Source organism: Brachycentrus maculatus, unplaced genomic scaffold (assembly GCF_059751285.1).
Source record: "Brachycentrus maculatus isolate JH-2025_06_01 unplaced genomic scaffold, ASM5975128v1 h1tg000363l, whole genome shotgun sequence".
Taxonomy (NCBI): domain Eukaryota; kingdom Metazoa; phylum Arthropoda; class Insecta; order Trichoptera; family Brachycentridae; genus Brachycentrus; species Brachycentrus maculatus.
This window is the reverse complement of record NW_028281112.1, coordinates 367,543-389,214: the sequence shown is the minus strand read 5'-3', so window position 1 is coordinate 389,214 and position 21,672 is coordinate 367,543. Positions and strand designations below refer to the sequence as shown.

The following is a 21,672-nucleotide window of genomic DNA, read 5'->3' as shown; positions in this document are numbered from 1 at the left end:
TATCATTCAGATTTATGTTATTAAATTATTCTGGCTATTTGTTTGATGCTAAAAAAAAATCATATATACTACTTTATATTGTCACCTCCTTAGTGCATTGGTCGGCATGCCTCGACTACCGTTCTGGAGGTCCCGGGTTCGATTCCCAGGGTGGGAGGTCAAATAAATACAAGTGATTTTTTCACTCTAATGTTTATTCTACATTACCTTGGACTGGCACCTGAAACGGAGGGCTGATCACCTTTCCTTCGTGTGTTAACGATCAAGATAACACTGCGTTTATATGATGCTGTGCCCTATGCACCATTAAGGTGCGGATAAGGGTTTGAAAATGAAGAAGATGTATTGGTATGACACGCGACTCGCTAGGGTGTTCCCCAAGGAAGTTTTCTCGCCCCCTTAATATAGTTTTTTCGACCAAACTAACCCAAGTTTGGATGCCACTAACTGAATTTGTAACTTTCTCAGTGCGGAGAGGCCGAATAAACTTTCCAAACCCTTTTAAAACACTCAAAGAGCCACACAATAAAAGAAAACAAGAAAAAAGTGCGATCGATCAGAAAAAAACTTCAACGCGGCGTCAAACAAAGCCGGAATTCTTCTCAACTTAAAATTTATGATGGCAAACTAGCTGAGAGTCGTGTCTCTTCGCCCGAGGGGGTGGGGTGGGCGGAGAGGATAGAACACCACACCGGTCTGTCTTTGGAAGCATTCTTCGCTATTTTCGTGACCTGGCCACGCCTAAGAATTCGGACAAAACTTTCAATTATTCGATATCACTTTACATAATGTAATGGAATTTATTTGGTCTTTGAGAATTTTTTCTGTTAAAAAGAAAAGATGGTATTCGTCATGTGTCTGCCGCCGGTAAGGATAAGGCATAGTATATATATATATATATATATATATATATATATATATATATATATATATATATATATATATATATATATATATATATATAAACATATATAGTACACGCCTCTGGATATATCGCTCACTCCTTTCAAGAACGTCATAAATCAAAAATCGTCAATTTTCAGTTTTGCATGTTTTCGGAATGCCCAAAAAATGTACTATATCCAAGCAAAAGTGGCGTATTTTAACTTCATATTTACCCGCTACAGGCCAGAAAGTGTTGTTTTTGCATTTTGAAGAAAAGGTATTGTTTGATTATATTTTTAAACATACTAAATATTGTTCAAATGGAGAAAAAAACATTCAGGTTTACCTAAAAAGATCTGTTGCACAGGAAAATTTCAATAAGTGACTTGATATTTTTTTTTAAAAACATTGTATTATATTTTTAAACTTTAAAAATGATCTCCTGAAAAATCAAGTTTTTTGATTTATGACGTTGTTGAAAGGAATGAGCGATTTATCAATCTGTTTGTATACTGCAGCTGTCTAGTTCACAAATGACAAATATGACGAACGTACTGCGCCATGTACAAGAAGAAGATATTGATTTGGATATGTGTTTGTTCTAAATCTAAAATCTTCTTAAGTATTTCACCGATTGCTTTGAAATTTCGACACAACGTTGCATTCGAATACGCGCGTATTTTTATATACCTACACCTGTGACATGTAAAAACATAATTTTTTCAAATTTTTTTTTTACCACAATAGCAGCGCCATCTGTATAACCTAATAGCAACGCAGGCAATACTTAACATTGTTATGGCGGACAGCGTGCTTCTAGACAGCCGGTGTCACTTGGCATTTTCGATGTAAAATTGCTTTTTAGTTTTATATATTTTTAATGCAGTGCCTTGTGCACCATTTGGTGTTCCTCATCTAAACGCATCGTGTAACGATTTTGTATATTATAATTTGTTGAGAATATTTTTTTATTTTCCTTTTTTACAAAAGCTTTGGCAATATATCTCGAATGGTCCTCAAAAGGTCCACTCTAAAGATTTTCCACCAATTAAGAACTTCCGGACCTTAAAAGGGCCGTATCTCATTTTTCTTTGTTCGGATATCTTCTTTGTTTCCTTTCGCAGCTAGGTAAAAATAATTGCGGAAGAGGGAGACTGCAGTGGAAAGATAACGCTTTAACTACCAACAATTTCAGGAAGCAATATCTTCCAACAAGCGAAATTCAATCTCATATATACACATTTGAAAAATTTTCATAACTAAATTTACACTACTACTGATCCTTTTTCTATTTTTTGACATCTCAACATAGATGAAGAAGAATTTGGAAGTCTGGGCATTTACGGGGCTTACAGCCGTCATAGGCTGGTTTAAGTGATCACTTTACACACGTGTAACATTCACCAATTCTACCCATTATTGACAACCACACTACTCAAATTCTTGGAACTTATAAATATATATATATATTTCTAATTTCACTAGAGACATTATTGGTGAGATAAGAGAATCTTTTTTAAGCCTTTTTTAAAAAACTACTATCAATTTCAGGAAGCAATATCTTCCAACCAACAAAATTCGTTCTCACATATACACTTTTTCAAAAAATTTACAACTGAAGTTCTACTATTAGCAAAGACCTTTTTTCGCACCCAATGGTGCATAGGGCACTGCATCGAATTGATGCAGTGTTAAGTTAAGTTGATATACAATTCAGTACGTGACCGGCTGCGGGAGAAGCCACACGCGTTTTCCTCGCACATTTAAAAAAATAATGTACAGGAATTTGATTACTTGTTTTAATAGACATATGTATATTGAAAATAATATATATATATTTTTAATTCCTTATTTTTCAAAGCCATATATTTATTTCGTAGAAAAACTTATTTCAGGCTAAAAATTCTTAGGCACCAACTAATCATCACGCTGCTTCCCCGTAGGGGTAGGCAGAGAAAATATAACGTCACACCACTCTGTCTTTGCAAACTTTTTTTGCCTCTTCCACATTCATGCATCCCCTCATACATTCTTCTTCTTCTAACCCTCCTTCGCGCCCAATGGTGCATAGGGCACTGCTTCATATGAACGCAGTGTTATCTTGATCGTTAACACATGAAAAAAAGGTGATCAGCCCTCCACTTCAGGTACCAGTCCAGGGTAATATTGAATAAATATTACAGTGAGAAAATCACTTTTTATCATTTGACCCCCTCTGGGAATCGAACCCGGGACCTCCGGAACGGTAGCCGTGAGTGCTGACCATTACACTACGGAGGCGGACAAACCTCATGCGTACCCGCCGATTATTTCAACTCCTGACCACAAAAATTTGAAAATAAAATCGATCGCGTTAAATGTTCCTGAGTTTAAAAAAAATGCTGGCTTTTGAATATCCTATCCTGCCTTGAGTGAAGAATTCCAGGTTTTTGAACAAGGATTTCGAGTTGTGTGCTGATTTTTTTCATTTTTTTTCTTCAGGGATCTGAGCCACAACCAGCTGAGTTCTCTCAACAGGAGATCTCTCCGTGGTCTGACGTCATTGAGGAACCTACAGCTGGATAACAACAGGCTAACCTGCGTTGACGACCAGCTGTTGAAAATCTTCAGGGATCTAGAAATCCTGTAAGTACTTTATTATATTATCTTCTTCTATTTTTCTACTTCATGAGCATTCTGAACTCTGCTGCTGGATATAAGTTTCCTTCCCTTCTTCTTCTTCTTCTTTTTCTAGATCCTGTTCGTGCCTTCTGTTTGTACCTCCGCTTGTAGCTCTTGGGATGTAGACTCCCAGCTGTCTTTCCATCTTTTCGGAGGTCTGCCTGGGGGTCTGCGTCCTTCAGGGTTGCCTTGGAGGGCGATACGTTGAAGTCTGTCTTCTGACATTCTATTTACATGATCATTCCAGTATCGCCTTCGTTGTCGTCCCCACCTCACGATATCCTCCGTCTTACACATGCTCCGGATGTCGGTATTCCTTACTCGGTCTCGCAATGTGTTTCCGGTTATGGATCGGAGAGTCTTCATCTCGGAGGTTCCAAGTCGAGATTTTGTTCTGGAAGTATCTGCTCTTGCCTCAATCCCATAAGTGGCTATTGGTCGAACACATGTTTTGTATATTTTCATTTGACTTTCTATTCTCATGTGTTTGTTCCTCCACACCGAGTTTCTGAGGCATCCGGATATAACTGCAGCCTTACATGTATTAAACTATCAAACTATACTCATCAAGCTACTATAGCTATAGCCATTATACCTTCAATGCCATCAAGCTATAAAACCATCAAGCCCTCAAGCATTAAACCATCAAACTTTAGAGTCACCAAGCTATTAAGCCATCGTGCATTAAACCATCAAACTATAGTCACTAAGCTATCAATCTGTCATGCATCAAACTATGGTCATCAAGCTTTGTCCATCAAGCTCCAATGCCATCGAGCTATAGAGCCACCAAGCTATAAACCCATTGTGCGTTAAACCATCAAACTATAGTCACCAAGTTATTATTAAGCCATCAAGCTACAAAGTCTTCGAGCTATAAAACCACCAATCAACCCCTCAAACATTTTACCATCCAACTAAAGTCATCAAGCTATGTCCATCAAGCTACAATGCCATCGAGCTATAAAACCACCAATCAACCCCTCAAACATTTTACCATCCAACTAAAGTCATCAAGCTATGTCCATCAAGCTACAATGCCATCGAGCTATAAAACCACCAATCAACCCCTCAAACATTTTACCATCCAACTAAAGTCGTCAAGCTATGTCCATCAAGCTACAATGCCATTGAGCTATAGAGCCACCCATTATGCATTTTAATGCATAACCATCGAACTAAAGTCATTAAGCTATCAACCCATCAAACTATTGTCATCAAGCTATCAACCCATCATGCATTAAACGATCAAACTATACTCATCAAGCTACTATAGCTATAGCCATTATACCTTCAATCCCATCGAGCTATATAAAGTCACCAAGCCATCAAACTATGAATTTAGCTCTGTTTAAAATCGATCTTGTGTAATTTTTACATGTACTAGTTTTTTGCGTGGACCAAATTATAGTACCGAGCATTGAAATTGAATTTGAACTTGAAAGGAACTATGAGGGGGGGGGGTGGGGTAAGGGGGGGGGTAATTGAATACGCGCTCACGCCATTGGCCAGTTTGAAATTCGAACTCCGCGCTCCGAATTCGATTTGGGCAGCCAATCACAGTCACGCGATCTTGGAAGAGCAGTCGCGATGTATAAGCTCGTGCCTCTAGCGAGATGGCGAGTGTTTCTGCCTAGAAATTTCACTCATGAATTACATGAAATTATAGTAACTTTAAACATAAAGAGTAAATCCACTCACGAGTAGGTATATGCTATGAAACTTATAAAGTTGAAGCCTGAGTAGGGTCATGATAAGCGGTGTTGCATAAGCCGTAGCCAGATTTCAGAGTCACTTGGAAGTTAGGTAATTAAAAAATATATAATATATTAGTACGCGAATTATTATTATTATTTTATTATAGTCTCGAGAGAGACGAAGTGTATTATGTCATTCGATTCATTTTTAGTACGCGATTTATAAATAATAATGATGTCTCCAAAGAGACGATGTGAAATTTTATGCCATTCGATACTTCATTAACGCACACATGTCTCACAGAGACGAAGTTAATTTTTATGTCATTAGATAATTCATCTCATACATGTCTCACAGAGACGAAGTTAATTTTTATGTCATTAGATAATTCATCTCTTACATGTCTCAACAGAGATGAAGTTAATTTTTATGTCATTAGATGATTCATCTCATTCATGTCTCACAGAGACGAAGTTAATTTTTATGTCATTAGATAATTTTTATGTCATTCGTCTCATACATGTCTCAACAGAGACGAAGTGTATTTTCATGTCAGTCAACCTTCATCATCTGGTACAATGACCCAAAAAAGACATGTATAATAACATAGGCATTTAAGTGCATTTATATGTCATTTGTCAAAAGGATCGAGTCTCAAAAGAGATGAAGACGTCTTTGACTTAGCGACTTTTGTATGTATATATAAATATCCGGCGCGCCTTGACCCCTCTGTTAATATTCCAGCACCCTGAACAACAACAACCTGACGACTCTCAGCCTGGACGGTCTGGGCGGCGCCTCGCGCCTGCGCTCCCTGCGCCTGGGCGAGAACCCCCTGCGCTGCTCCGGGGCCGCCGCCGCCTGCCTCGCCGCGGCCCTGCGCGGCGCCGCGCGCCTCGGGGGCGCCGGCGCACGCTGCGCGGAGCCGCCCGCCCTGCGCGGGGCCCCGCTGCACCGCCAGCCGGCCGCCAAGTGCGAAGGTAACCTGCCAACACCCAGTCAGTCCGCAGCGGAGCCAGGATATACGCGGAGTTGCCGAGCCAGGATATACGCCTTCTTCCTACGCTGCGTTTACCTTCCACGCCGCCTTGTAATATAATACCTATTACTCGCTAGTTCTCTCCCCTCATACAACGGCCCGAGTACTCCACGCTGAAGGTTGGCAATCATCGTGTCAGTCTGCAGCCGCTCTGAGCAGCGCCCCAGTGCTGCAGCGGAGCCAGGATATACGCCTTCTTCCTACGCTGCGTTTACCTTCCACGCCGCCTTGTAATATAATACCTATTACTCGCTATTTCTCTCCCCTCATACAACGGCCCGAGTACTCCACGCTGAAGGTTGGCAATCATCGTGTCAGTCTGCAGCCGCTCTGAGCAGCGCCCCAGTGCTGCAGCGGAGCCAGGATATACGCCTTCTTCCTACGCTGCGTTTACCTTCCACGCCGCCTTGTAATATAATACCTATTACTCGCTATTTCTCTCCCCTCATACAACGGCCCGAGTACTCCACGCTGAAGGTTGGCAATCATCGTGTCAGTCTGCAGCCGCTCTGAGCAGCGCCCCAGTGCTGCAGCGGAGCCAGGATATACGCCTTCTTCCTACGCTGCGTTTACCTTCCACGCCGCCTTGTAATATAATACCTATTACTCGCTATTTCTCTCCCCTCATACAACGGCCCGAGTACTCCACGCTGAAGGTTGGCAATCATCGTGTCAGTCTGCAGCCGCTCTGAGCAGCGCCCCAGTGCTGCAGCGGAGCCAGGATATACGCCTTCTTCCTACGCTGCGTTTACCTTCCACGCCGCCTTGTAATATAATACCTATTACTCGCTATTTCTCTCCCCTCATACAACGGCCCGAGTACTCCACGCTGAAGGTTGGCAATCATCGTGTCAGTCTGCAGCCGCTCTGAGCAGCGCCCCAGTGCTGCAGCGGAGCCAGGATATACGCCTTCTTCCTACGCTGCGTTTACCTTCCACGCCGCCTTGTAATATAATACCTATTACTCGCTATTTCTCTCCCCTCATACAACGGCCCGAGTACTCCACGCTGAAGGTTGGCAATCATCGTGTCAGTCTGCAGCCGCTCTGAGCAGCGCCCCAGTGCTGCAGCGGAGCCAGGATATACGCCTTCTTCCTACGCTGCGTTTACCTTCCACGCCGCCTTGTAATATAATACCTATTACTCGCTATTTCTCTCCCCTCATACAACGGCCCGAGTACTCCACGCTGAAGGTTGGCAATCATCGTGTCAGTCTGCAGCCGCTCTGAGCAGCGCCCCAGTGCTGCAGCGGAGCCACTCTCTCGAGTTTACCTTTCTATTTGCCTTGTAATATAACGCCTATTACTCGCTATTTCTCTCCCGTGGGCTGGTCACCAACTGGTTGTCTGATCACCAGGTCCTGTGGCTGTGACAGAGTGCTCACTGGAAGCCTCGTGCCCCTCCACATGTCGCTGCACGGATGGTGCAGTGGACTGCAGAGAGAGGGCACTCACTCGACTCCCGTCAACACTCCCGCACGACACCACAGAACTGTAAGTAACCACATAGTATAGAAATAACCATAATTTTAAGTGGTCAGGTCTAGAGTTGGAATAATCGGCGTGTATGTTTGTCCGCCTCCATGGTGCAGTGGTAAGCGTGCTAGGCTACCATGGTGGAGGTCCCGGGTTCGATTCCCAAGAGGTTCAAAATTAATATTTACGAAAATTCAGTCTAATATTTATTTACAACATTTTGAGTGTGTCCAAATACTTGTTCACAAAATCTGGATTATTTCCAATTACAGGAGTTATTTTCATATAATTTTTTTACATCTCTTCAAAGATAAAATGCCCAGACATTCATATTCTTCTTCATCTTTGATGAGATGTCAAAAAATAATATAATATTTATTTAATATGACCCTGGACTGGTACCTGAAGCGGAAGGCTGATCGTGTATTTAACAATCAAGATTACGCTGCTTCTATATGATGCCGTAGTCCGCCTCCGTAGTGCAATGGTCAGCACGCTCGGCTACCGTTCTGGAGGTCCCGGGTTCGATTCCCAAGGGGGGTAAAATAAATATAAGTGATTTATTCACTGTAATATTTATTCAATACTACCATGGACTGGTACCTGAAGCGGAGGGCTGATCACCTTTCCTTCATGTGTAAACGATTAAGAAAACACTGCGTTAATATGACACAGTGCCCTATGCACCATTGGGGTGCAGATAAGGGTTTAAAAAAAAAATAATAATATGATGCAGTGCCCTATGCACCATTAGGTGCGGATAAGGGTTAGAAGAAGAAGATGTATGTACGCTCTCCTCTATAGCTCCGAATGCCGGACGATGTACAACATATACTCTAGGCAACTAGAAACTGCTGAAATGCGAACGCTCAGATGGTCAGCTGGAGTGTCCCTTGGAGACAAGATAAAGAGTTCACGCATTCGTTGGAGCCTGGCTGTAACAGGCATCAATAGTAAGGTAGGGGAAAGGCAGTTGGAGGTGGTATGGGCACATAGGGCGCAGAGAACCTGATCATATTGTGAACCAGGCAGTCGCCATAGAAAGACATCTAGAGGAAGACCAAAGCATTCATGGATGCTGCAGAAAGATTACATGATCCCAAGGCATGGACTAGGTGATGTTGTATATGATAGGTCCTACAACCTGAAGATGAGGCCTTGTGCATTGCAGACGCATGGAGCAGAATACCCTGGCTGACCTACAACCTGAGGATGATAGGCTTAGCTAGTTGCAATTTGATTTTTTGGTCTACCATAATGGACCTTGTGCATTGCAGACGCATTGAGCAGAATACCCTGGCTGACCTACAACCTGAGGATGATAGGCTTAGCTAGTTGTAATTAGATTTTTTGGTCTACCATAATGGACCTTGTGCATTGCAGACGCATGGAGCAGATTACCCTGGCTGACCTACAACCTGAGGATGATAGGCCTAGCTAGTTGTAATTCAATTTTTTGGTCTACCATAATGGACCTTGTGCATTGCAGACGCATGGAGCAGAATACCCTGGCTGACCTACAACCTGAGGATGATAGGCCTAGCTAGTTGTAATTTGATTTTTTGGCCTACCATAATGGACCTTGTGCATTGCAGACGCATGGAGCAGATTACCCTGGCTGACCTACAACCTGAGGATGATAGGCCTAGCTAGTTGTAATTTGATTTTTTGGCCTACCATAATGGACCTTGTGCATTGCAGACGCATGGAGCAGAATACCCTGGCTGACCTACAGTATCTACTCAATGAATTAGGGCCACCCATTATTTTTTTGAATACTCTGAAATCTTTTGGATTATTATATTTATTTTACATAAATACTTTAAGTTTTCTATTGACATCTAATATCATGTATATTACCTTCAATAATATGTAAAACATACCTGGATTATTTAAGCCTTTACAAAATTTCAAACCCTTTTTCTGAGAAAGGTCCCTAATTAGCACAGGTAGACAGATATTTGAAAGTTCAAAAAATAGTCCTATCTCATTTATTAGTGAAGTTTCTTGAGTTCTGGTTGTTGTTTTGTTCAGAGAGGTTATATAGTTATCGTGTCTTGTGAAAAAAACTAAATTTTTAATTTTAGTTCATAAAGTATAAAATTTTTTTGTAAACACAAGTGTTTTTATTGAAAAGGACAAAATGGGAAAAAGTAAAGACATTTCTGAGGAAAAAAAGTCTAGTGTTATAGTGCTACTGAAATTAGGAATACTATCTAATAGAGAAATTTCAAAAAAAGAAAACGTTTCTCGTCAAACAGTGGACAGAATTTCAAAATCAATAAAAAATCAGTCACCCGCGACCAGCAATCGGCGAAAGAACTGTCGTAGGATTAGAAAAACAACACCGAGGACTGATCGAAAAATCGTTCAAAGTGCCTTAGAAAACCGTAGTGCATCAGCAAAAACATTAAAAATAAAATTGGAAGAAGAGGGTATAAATATATCGGTATCAACACTAAGGCGACGTCTTTACGAAGTAAATCTGAAATGCAGGCGCCCTATAAAAGTACCAAAATTGACACCACGAATGAAAGCGGATCGATTAAAATGGGCCAGGCTACATCGAAATTACTCGGTAGATGATTGGAAAAAGGTATTTATTTAAATTGTATTTTCAACATATCATTTTAGTAAATAAACTTATATATTTGAATTAAACTTAAATTTTCATTATTTTTCAGGTCATCTTTAGTGATGAGTGCCGGTTAGAAGCCGTGACAGAGAGCCGTCGATTCGTCAGGAGAACACCAATGGAACGTTACAAAGAGGCCTGTGTGGTAAAAGTTATCAAACACCCCCCTGCAACAATGATATGGTCATGTATTATTAACAATTTACCTGGGCCGTTGTTTTTCGTGGAAGGAACAATGAACCAAAATTCCTATAAGCAGGTCCTCGAACGAATTTTATTGCCCTTCTACCACACTCGACCCAACAGAAGGTGCATACACCTTCATGCAGGATGGGGCACCTTGCCACCGGGCTAAATCAATAATAAAATTTTTGTCTATCAAAAATCTGCCTTTGAAATTCTCTGGACCTTAATCCTATAGAAAACGTATGGAGCATGTTAAAAAATAAGGTATACTCATATCCAAATCCGACAATAGACTATCTAAAAAAAAATATTCAAAAAATTTGGTCAGAAGACGAAGAAATAAAAACATGATAAAACAGTGCATTTTAAGTATGCCAAAAAGAATTGAGGCAGTTATTTCTGCCAAAGGTGGAAATACTAAATACTCACTATATTTATATGAAAATATATGCATAATTTAAGCGTAATAAAGTGTTCATGTGTAAATAAAATTCAATGTTGTTTTATTCAAGGTTTTCTCTGAGTTATTCCTGTTTGAATTGAGAAATTGTGCGAAATTCTGCGTGGCCCTAATTCATTGAGTAGATACTGTACAACCTGAGGATGATAGGCCTAGCTAGTTGTAATTGCATTTCTTGGTCTACCATAATGGACCTTGTGCATTGCAGACGCATGGAGCAGAATACCCTGGCTGACCTACAACCTGAGGATGATAGGCCTAGCTAGTTGTAATTAGATTTTTTGGTCTACCATAATGGACCTTGTGCATTGCAGACGCATGGAGCAGAATACCCTGGCTGAGGTGCCGCCAAAGGCATTTTCCGGCCTAAGGAGATTGAGAAGGATCGACCTTAGCAACAACAAAATATCCAGAATTGCTGCTGACGCCTTCCATGGTTTGAGAAGCCTTACCTCACTGTAAGTACCTTGTTCTGAATTATATTAAAAATAAAAATTTATGTGTAATGTCACCATGGTTGTTTAACGTTCACTTCCCGGTGTTATGTACCTTGTACACATTGTTTCTAATACCCATAATATCTCTATAAATATAGTAAATACAAGGCTAGGATGAAAGTAGACTGAATGCAGTCGAAATGCGATCACTCAGAAGAATGTGCGACAAAACGATGTATGATAGATGTACGAATAGTGAAATAAGGAAGGAATGCAAAGCTGAGATAAGCATTATCGATAAAATTAAGAAAGGTGTGTTGAGATGGTTTGGACATGTAGAACGAATGAGTGAGGAAAGAACGGTAAAACAAATTTATGAGGCGAATGTTAGCGGGAAAAGAAGCAGAGGGAGACCGAGAAAAACATGGCACGATCAGGTATGCCAAATACTTGAAAGTGGTCAGGTTAGGAGTCGTAACAATCGGCGGGTATGTATGAGGAGATGCATGAACGTGGAAGAGGCGAAGAATGTTTGCAAGGACAGAGTGGTGTGGCGCTCTATTCTCTCTGCCTACCCCTGCGGGGAAGCGGCGTGATGGTTAGTTAGTTAGTTAGTTAAATACAAGGCTAAGATTTTAAGTATTCATCCATAACATATCGTAGTCACACAGGAGAAAGTGACCAAGTGCATTGTTTTACAAAAACGTGATCATTGACTATTTGATATCATACTAGCTTAATATTGCCCTGAAAACATCCCAAAGCAATTTTAAACTTGAAAGTATAATATATTGTCTTGTTAAAAATGACTAACTGCATTGATGTTTATTTTGTTGCCAAGCAAAAGTGACTTAAATGGCCCTCCTGAACATTTTACGTTTTGTCAGTTGGTCACTTTCTCCTGTACGACTACGATATATCACTCACTCACTTTCAACAATGTCATAAATCAAAAATCGTCAATTCTCAGTTGTGCATGTTTTCGGAATGCCCAGAAAATGCACTATATTCCAGCAAAAGCGGCATATTTTTAACTTAATATTTACCCGCTACAGGGCAGAGTTTACACTAATTTAAAAATATTATTATACCATATTCGCTCCCTAGGTGGAGCATATTGTATTCCATAAACTGTCTCCAGGCTTTTCTGTCGGCTGCCAGCTCCCTTGCATCCTCCCAAGTCAGATCCGCGTCTCGAAGTTCTGACGAGAACTGCCATTTCAAAGCATGTCATCACTAATTTCTTTTTTTTTCAGGGTTCTCTATGGAAACAAAATCAAAGATCTACCATCCGGCGTCTTCTATGGTCTTACTTCACTCCAACTACTGTGAGTATTTTTATTTTAAATTTTAATATACAGGGTCATTCATTTTCCGGTTTCAAAAGAAACGCCAAATAAAACACAGAGCGATACATTTTTTATGAATATTTTATTTAATTTTTGACATCTCATCAGAGATGAAGAAGAATATGGAAGTCTGGGTACTTACGGGGCTGACGACCGTCATAGGCTGGTTTACACACGTGTAACATTCACCAATTCTACCCATTACTGACAACCACCCTACTCAAATTCTTGGAAGTTCTATATATATGAACCAATTTAGAAACATTGTTCTTGAATCACTTGAACATCACTAGAGACATCTATTGGTGAGATGTAAAGAAGCTTTTTATTAAGAGTTTCTGCTTAATAAAAAGCTTCTTTACATCTCACCAATAGATGTCTCTAGTGAAGTTCTAGTGATTCATGAACAAGGTTTCTAAATTGGTTCATATATATAGAACTTCCAAGAATTTGAGTAGTGTGGTTGTTAATAATGGGTAGAATTGGTGAATGTTACATGTGTGATCACTTAAACCAGCCTATGACGGTCGTCAGCCCCGTAAATGCCCAGACTTCCATATTCTTCTTCATCTTTGATGAGATGTCAAAAATAATATGAAAATAACTCCTGTAATTGGAGATAATCCAGATTTTGTGAACAAGTATTTGGACACACTCAAAATGTTGTAAAATTTTATTTCATTTTAAAGTTTAGACTCTACCAGTTTGTGTGAAAAAAATATCATTCAAATGGCATCTCAGGAAGATTCCATGTATGCGATTCTTTTGAGGTCATTTTAAACCACTTTTTTCCAATGGTGCATAGGGCATTGCATCATAAAAACGTAGTGTTGTCTTGATCGTTTACACATGAAGGAAAGGTGATCAGCCCTCCGCTTCAGGTACCAGTCCAGGGTAATATTGAATAAACAGTTTTTTTACATACTTTTATATATATATATATATATATATTTTTTTTTTTCCATTCCAGCTTGCTGAATTCAAACGAAATATCTTGCATCCGAAGAGATACCTTCAAGGATCTACACAATCTCAATCTTCTGTGAGTATTTCCATTTACTCCCCGTAAATTCCTTTCCTGATCCTATCCCCTTGCTTTAAGCTGATATCATGCAATCATTCTAATATATACGTTTTATTTTTATTATTATTAAGCGATGAAATCTATATTTGAATACTATCCGGTTTTGGTCAATCCGGTTACAGCTAATCCAGAATCCGTCTATACGAATATTTGTATCCAAAAACTGAATAATCTTGAATCCGGCTAATCCGATATTGGGAAAATCCGGTATTTGGGTGCAATCCGGTGTTCAACTAATCCGGACTATAATCAATCCGGCCACATACCATTCCGGTATAAATTAATCTGCATGACACCAATCCGGTATTTGCTCAATTTGGAATTTTGTCTGCCTGGCGGTCTGCGTCCTTCAGAGTTACAAGAATCAATTGATGAAACTACGTTATCTCACATAACCTTACATTTGTCTGTTTCAGTTCTCTGTATGATAACAAGATCCACACATTGGTGAATGGTACCTTTGACTCTATGACCAGCATTCAAACCCTGTAAGTTCATTGCTTTGTTGACTATCGAATCGTCACCTGCGGTCGGCACGCAGTCTGCGCCAGCTTGGACAGTGCCTGCCATGCGTTTGGGGCACAGTTTGAAACAGATAGTGCCTAACGCATGTTTGGCATACAGTCTGTGTCAGTTTGGATAGTGCCTAACGCACATTTAGCATCTATACGTTAGATACGCGTGTAGCATCGCGTTTAGCATCTATATGGTAAATCTGTGCCAGATTGGATAATGCCTAACGCGTGTTTGGCATACAGTCTGTGTCAGATTGGATAATGCCTAACGCGCGTTTGGCGCACAGTATGTGCCAGATAGGACAATGCGTGACTAATGTGTGTGTATGGTGCTCAGTCTGAGCCAGGTTAGATAATGCTAATGCTCAATGCTCTTTTGGCAAACAGTCTGAGCCAGATTACATAGTGCACTCCACGCGTTTGGCACTCAGTTTGTGCCAGATTAAAGTATGCCCAGTGTCCGTGTGACGATCTGCTTGTGCTAGATTGGACCTAGATTGGCTAGTGTCTACCCACACTCAGATTGATAAGCATACAATTTAAGCTAGCTTGTATAGTGCCTGCCACAAATTTGGCACACAATCTAAGCCAGATTGAACAGTGCCCAAAGTATGTTCGGCACACAATCTAAGCCAGATTGAACAGTGCCAAAAGTATGTTTGGCACACAATCTAAGCCAGATTGAACAGTGCCCAAAGTATGTTTGGCACACAATCTAAGCTAGATTGTACAGTGCCCAAAGTATGTTTGGCACAGAATCTAAGCCAGATTGTACAGTGCTCAAAGTATGTTTGGCACACAATCTAAGCCAGATTGGACAGTGCCCAAAGTATGTTTGGCACACAATCTATGTCAGATTGGACAGTGCCCAAAGTATGTTTGGCACACAATCTAAGCCAGATTGTACAGTGCTCAAAGTATGTTTGGCACACAATCTAAGCCAGATTTTAAACAGTGCCTGCCACAAATTTGGCACACAATCTCAGCCAGATTGGACAATGTCCACCGCCAGGGTATTCTGTTCCGTGCGTCTGCAATGCCAGGTCCATTATAGTCTGGCACATACAGACTCTGAACTGATCATGTCTGGTTTCCAGGCACCTGGCGAGGAATCCCTTCATCTGCGACTGCGGGATGCGCTGGATAGCCGACTACCTGCACCAGCACCCCATAGAGACCTCCAACGCCCGCTGCGACTCCCCCAAGAGAGTGCACCGGCGGCGCCTGGAAGCTCTTCGGGACGACATGATCAAATGCAAAGGTAACAATCTCATAAAAATGTTTGACGTTTCTGGAGACACACAGTCAAAATGTTTGATGTTTATAGAGACACACAGTCATAATGTTTGACATTTCTAGAGACCCAATCAAAATGTTTGACGTTTCTCGAGAGATCAGTCAAAATGTTTGACGTTTCTAGAGAGACCCAATCAAAATGTTTGACGTTTCTAGAGAGACCCAATCAAAATAGTTGACGTTTCTAGAGAGACCCAATCAAAATGTTTGACGTTTCTAGAGAGACCCAATCAAAATGTTTGACGTTTCTGGAGAGATCAGTCAAAATGTTTGACGTTTCTAGAGAGACCCAATCAAAATGTTTGACGTTTCTGGAGAGATCAGTCAAAATGTTTGATGTTTCTAGAGAGACCCAATCAAAATGTTTGACGTTTCTAGAGAGACCCAATCAAAATGTTTGACGTTTCTGGAGAGACACAGAGTGAAAATTTTTGACGTGTCTATAGAGACACACAGTCAAAATGTTTGACGTTTCTAGAAAGACACACTCTGTCATAGGCTCTGGGCTGCTCAGACATCCATCTTCTCTCATATAATAACGTTAATGTTACGTCTTACAGGAGGTGAGGAGTCGATGCTGGGTGATGGGTGTCCCGTGGAGACGCCTTGCCCCTCCCCCTGCTCCTGCCGAGGAAGCCAGCTGAACTGCGGAGCCCTAGGGCTTCTGGAGATCCCGAGAGATGTCCCCATTCACACAACTCACCTGTAACTAAATACCACTTACAGATATTAACACACCATTCTGCAGTAATTCCTTCTCTGTCCAAGCGGCCAGACTATGGAATGAATTACCTATCCGCGTAAACAAACGCACTTTCTCTAATAACTTTCAAGAAACGTCTGAGACATTACTATCTATCATTAGTACCCTAACTGCCCATCAAACCTCCTCCCTCTACCTCCTTCCCTAAACTCCCTTCTTCCTTTGCCCTCCTTATTATCATCAATATGTAATTTATGTTTTTTTAAATGTTCAAGTACTATCTGCCCTCTGATTGCAAACAGCTATATATGGTATCAAACGTTTTGACCAATATCCCTAGTCTGTTTTGGTTGGTCGGAAGATATTGCTTTTTATCAATAAGCCCGCTAATGTACTTATTTCTTTTCTGTACATAAATTTAACTAACTAACTATCTAACCATCACGCCGCTTCCCCGCAGGGGTAGGCAGAGAGAATCGAACGCCACACCACTCTGTCCTTGCAAACATTCTTTGCCTCTTCTACATTCATGCATCTCCTCATACATACCCGACGATTATTACGACTCCTGACCCGGCCGCTTTCAAGTATTTGACATACCTGATTGTGCCAAGTTTTCCTCGGTCGTCCTCTGCTTCTTTTTCCAACTACATTCGCTCCATAAATTTGTTTAACCGTTCTTTCTTCGCTCATACGCTCCACATGTCCAAACCATCTCAACACACCTTTCTTAATTTTATCGATAATGCTTATCTCAGCCTTACATTCTTTCCTTATTTCATCATTCGAACATCTATCAAACATCGTTTTGCCACACATTCGTCTGAGGGATCGCATTTCGACTGCATTCAGTCTGCTTTCATCCTTCTTTTGCCAACTCCATGCTTCGCTTCCATACATAAGGGAAAAAATATAATAGATACGGGCTCACAATTTTAGTATTCCTCCGTAATATAATCATGTATTACATCAAAGTATTGTAATATAAAGTTATTCATTTGCAGCGACGGAAATAAATAATTTGTGAAAGAATCGGGGATAAAATCACCGATACACAAACGTTTCTCAGTGTGTGCGTCCCGTGGGGTGCTTTGTGTATATGCGCGTGTCATAACGTTTACTGCGCTTTGTGTATATGCGCGTGTCATAACATTTACTGCGCCAGCAGTGCGCAAATCATCTTATGCGATGGTCATTCAACATCCAATTTGGTTTGTTAAATCGCTCATTCCTTTCAACGTTATATATCAAAAAACTTGATTTTTCAGGAGATCATTTTCAAAGTTTAAAAATATAATGAAACATATTTAAAATAAATATCAAGCCACTTATTGAACTTTTTACTGTGCAACAGATCTTTTTTGGTAAAACCTGAATGTTTTTACTCCGTTTGAAAAATATTAAGTATATTTAAAAAAAATAATAAAACTATATCTTTTCTTCAAAATGCAAAAACAACACTTCCCGCCCTGTAGCGGTTAAATATTAAGTTAAAACTATACCGCTTTTGCTGGGATATAGTACATTTTTTGGGAATGCTGAAAACATGCACAACTGAAAATTGACGATTTTTGATATATGACGTTGTTGAAAGGAGTGAGCGAAATGTCCTTCCCGCTGAATGTCCAACACCTCTTATTAATGAACTCCCAAAATATCAATAGTACAGTCATAAAACATTAAAAAAAGTATGGGAAAAACATTTAAGTGACCTCAAGTAAAATTATTTAAAAAAATGTTTAAGTAAAATCATTAGTATGGCATGTATCACTCAATTTTGAGTGCTGTGCCAATAAAAAAATAATAATTGAAAAAATGTCCAATCTGGTGATAAAGTCAGATGATATCGTAGTCATACAGGAGAAAGTGACCAAGTGCATTGTTTTACAAAAGCGTGATCATTGACTATTTGATATCTTACTAGCTTAATATTGCCCTGAAAAAATCCCAAAGGACTTTAAATTTGTAAGTATAATATACTGACTTATTAAAAATGACTAACTGCATTGATGTTAACTTTCTTGCCAAGCAAAAGTGACCTAAATGCCCCCCCTGAACATTTTACGTTTTGGTAGTTGGTCACTTTCTCCTGTACGACTACGATATATATAATTTGGTTATATAGTTGATAAATTTTAAAATTCTCTTTTCAGGATCATGAGCGACAACCGTTTGGGCCGCGTGCGCTCCGACGGCCTCCTGGGCCGGCTGCCCAACCTGGCGAGGCTGGACCTGCGCCGTGCCGGCGTGCGGACCGTGGAGGAGAACGCGTTCGAGGGGGCCGCCAAGCTGCAGGAGCTGCTGCTGGACGGGAACCTGATCACCTCCATAACCAACAAGATGTTCCTCGGCCTCCATAGTCTGCGCGTGCTGTGAGTTCAAATGCTTTTCGTCAATCGGCGACGCTACGCAGTGCCCTATGCACAGTTTAGAATGAATATTCTGAAAAGTGTTCTTGTTAAGGCCTTAATCGCATACAATATAATTCACAAAGCATTCGGTTGCACTGAGAGTCGGACGTCAGTATATGCCCAATTTTTTAAAAAATATATATATATTTTTTTTCTTTTTTAGAATGTATATAGGAAAGTATCTGCCTCCGTAGTGTAATGGTCAGTACATTCGGCTACCGTTATGGAGGTCCCGGGTTCGATTCCCAGGGGGGGGGAGGTAAAATAAATCAAAATTATTTTTTCACTCTAATATTTATTCAATATTACCCCGGACTATTACCTAAAGCGGAGGGCTGATCACCTTTCCTTCGTGTGTTAACGAACAAGATAACACTGCGTTAATATGCCCTATGCACAATTGGGGTACGGATAAGGGTTTTATTATTTATTTATTAATATTTATTCAATATTACCCCGGACTGGTACCTGAAGCGGAGGGCTGATCACCTTTCCTTCATGTGTAAACGATCAAGATAACACTCCATTTATATGATGCAGTGCCCTATGCACCATTGGGGTGCGGATAAGGGTTAAAAGAAGAATATTTAAAAAAAAAAAAAATTATAAATATATTTTTTTACTCCTTACCTCTAAATAACACTTTTCTTTTTAAAACCATATATATATTTTGAAAAAAACTTATATTTCCGATACTAAAACGGTGTTATAAGAAAAAAATTCAATGCGTCAAATGTAACCTGGGTTTGAATGTAAACTCGAGTTACAGTTTATTCTTTTAAAACTAGTAATTCGCAATACGAGTGTTTTTTTAAAGTTCTCCCTAAATAAGCGATACTTTGCATAATGAGTAACAGAGAAAGGGCAATTCCTTTATTCAAATTATATAGTGCATATTACGTCGTGTTTAAAGTGATCACTTAAACCAGCTGACGTTTTTCTATCTTTCCAGGTCTCTGAATGAAAATGAAATATCGTGTGTAATGCCCGGCTCCTTCGACTACCTCACGGCGCTCCATACTTTGTAAGTTATTCATAATTTTGTAACGTTGTAGATCTAAGATGGTATGGCCATGTGGAGAGAATGGTTAGAGCAGTATATATGGAAGAGTAGGCCCGAGAGTCTACACAGCATGTATGGCTAGAAGCTAGGACTGTATGCCAGGGTCAGGAGTGGAGGAATCAGAAGGTATATATGGGAAGATATATAGTTGGGAAGATCAAGGGTGTATTAGATGGTGTGATCATGTATAGAGAATGGTTAGAGCAGTATATATGGGAGAGTAGGCCCGAGAGTCTACACAGCATGTATGGCTAGAAGCTAGGACTGTATGCCAGGGTCAGGAGTGGAGGAATCAGAAGGTATATATGTGCAGCTAAGGCAGGTATAGTTGGGAAGATCAAGGGTGTATTAGATGGTGTGATCATGTATAGAGAATGGTTAGAGCAGTATATATGGGAGAGTAGGCCCGAGAGTCTACACAGCATGTATGGCTAGAAGCTAGGACTGTATGCCAGGGTCAGGAGTGAAGGAATCAGATGGTATATATGTGCAGCTGAGGCAGGTATAGTTGGGAAAGTCAAGGGTGTATTAGATGGTGTGATAATGTATAGAGAATGGTTAGAGCAGTATATATGGGATAGTAGGTCTGAGAGTCTACATAGCATATATGGCTAGAATTTAGAAGTGTGTCAGCATCAGGAATGGTTTGGAACTGAACTGTTTCGTATTTAGGGCACTAGATGGCAACGCGTTCCGCTGCAACTGTCACCTGGCCTGGTTGGGATCCTGGCTAAGGACCAATGAGCTAGCCGCTAGCGCCACCTGCCGGGAACCAGCCAAGCTGAGAGGCTCCCTGCTGAAGGATGTACCGCAGCACGACTACAAATGTTCAAGTAAGTATGATATATCTTCTTCCTTGCTTCATCACAACTTATCATCTTTGCAGACTGTTGGGATCAGCTCTCCTCGTCCTCAGGCTGTAGGTCCTTCTGTCATAGACAATGTCTCTCAATCCATGCCTTGGAATCATGTTACCTTTCTGCAGCATCCGTGAAGTCTTTGGTCTTCTTCTAGCTGTCTTTCTATGGCGATTGCCTGGTTCACAATATGATCAGGTTCTCTGCGTCCTATGTGCCCATACCACCTCCAATTGCCTTTCCCCTACCTTACTATTGACGCCTGTTACAGCCAGGCTTCCATGAATGCGTGAACTCTTCATTTAGTCTCCAAGGGACACTCCAGCTGGGCACCTGAGCATTCGCATTTCAGCAGTTTCTAGTTGCCTAGAGTAGGTGTCTTATCAGCGGTACATTTATTAAATTAAAAAAGAAATTAAGCTTTTAGTCAGTAAATATTTAAAATAAAAACTATACATGAACGAATAAAAAAGTCCGGTAAATAAAATAAAATTGGTAATATTCCTACTTTTAAGTCTGGGTACCTTTCTAACACACATTTCACATCATCCTTCAGCCATTCCTGCACTGCTCTGTACAGCTTCAGGAGACTATCTACCCTCGGAACCCTAACTGTCCATCATATCATGCTCGTTCGTCCATACATTCCTCACACTATCCCAATACACAAGGAATTTTTTTATTATTAATTATAAACATGTGTTTTTCCATATCAAAGGTGATTCGGAGGAAGGCTGTCTCATTGGCGGGTATTGCCCATCTCAGTGCAAGTGTGCTGGGACCGTGGTAAGGTGCTCGCGAGCGGGTCTGACTCAAATCCCAGACAACATACCCGCCGAAACTACTGAACTGTGAGTATATGAGTTCTTTCATATTATTTTTTGACATCTCATCAAAGATGAAGAAGAATATGGAAGT

The 21,672-nt window shown here is 40.5% G+C and overlaps 1 protein-coding gene across 1 annotated transcript in view; it reads left to right on the top strand.

The window, feature by feature from the left end:
* sli (slit guidance ligand) overlaps positions 1–21,672 on the top strand; it is a 62,622-nt gene that overhangs the window by 18,111 nt on the left and 22,839 nt on the right. The window contains exons 5-17 of the mRNA XM_088269779.1: positions 3,367–3,510; positions 5,989–6,224; positions 7,641–7,776; positions 11,354–11,497; positions 12,733–12,804; positions 13,796–13,867; positions 14,326–14,397; positions 15,522–15,685; positions 16,281–16,425; positions 18,577–18,795; positions 19,787–19,858; positions 20,570–20,730; positions 21,473–21,605. Coding sequence (XP_088125905.1) covers positions 3,367–3,510; positions 5,989–6,224; positions 7,641–7,776; positions 11,354–11,497; positions 12,733–12,804; positions 13,796–13,867; positions 14,326–14,397; positions 15,522–15,685; positions 16,281–16,425; positions 18,577–18,795; positions 19,787–19,858; positions 20,570–20,730; positions 21,473–21,605 — 1,770 coding nt within the window. The remainder of the gene's footprint in view (positions 1–3,366; positions 3,511–5,988; positions 6,225–7,640; positions 7,777–11,353; positions 11,498–12,732; positions 12,805–13,795; positions 13,868–14,325; positions 14,398–15,521; positions 15,686–16,280; positions 16,426–18,576; positions 18,796–19,786; positions 19,859–20,569; positions 20,731–21,472; positions 21,606–21,672) is intronic.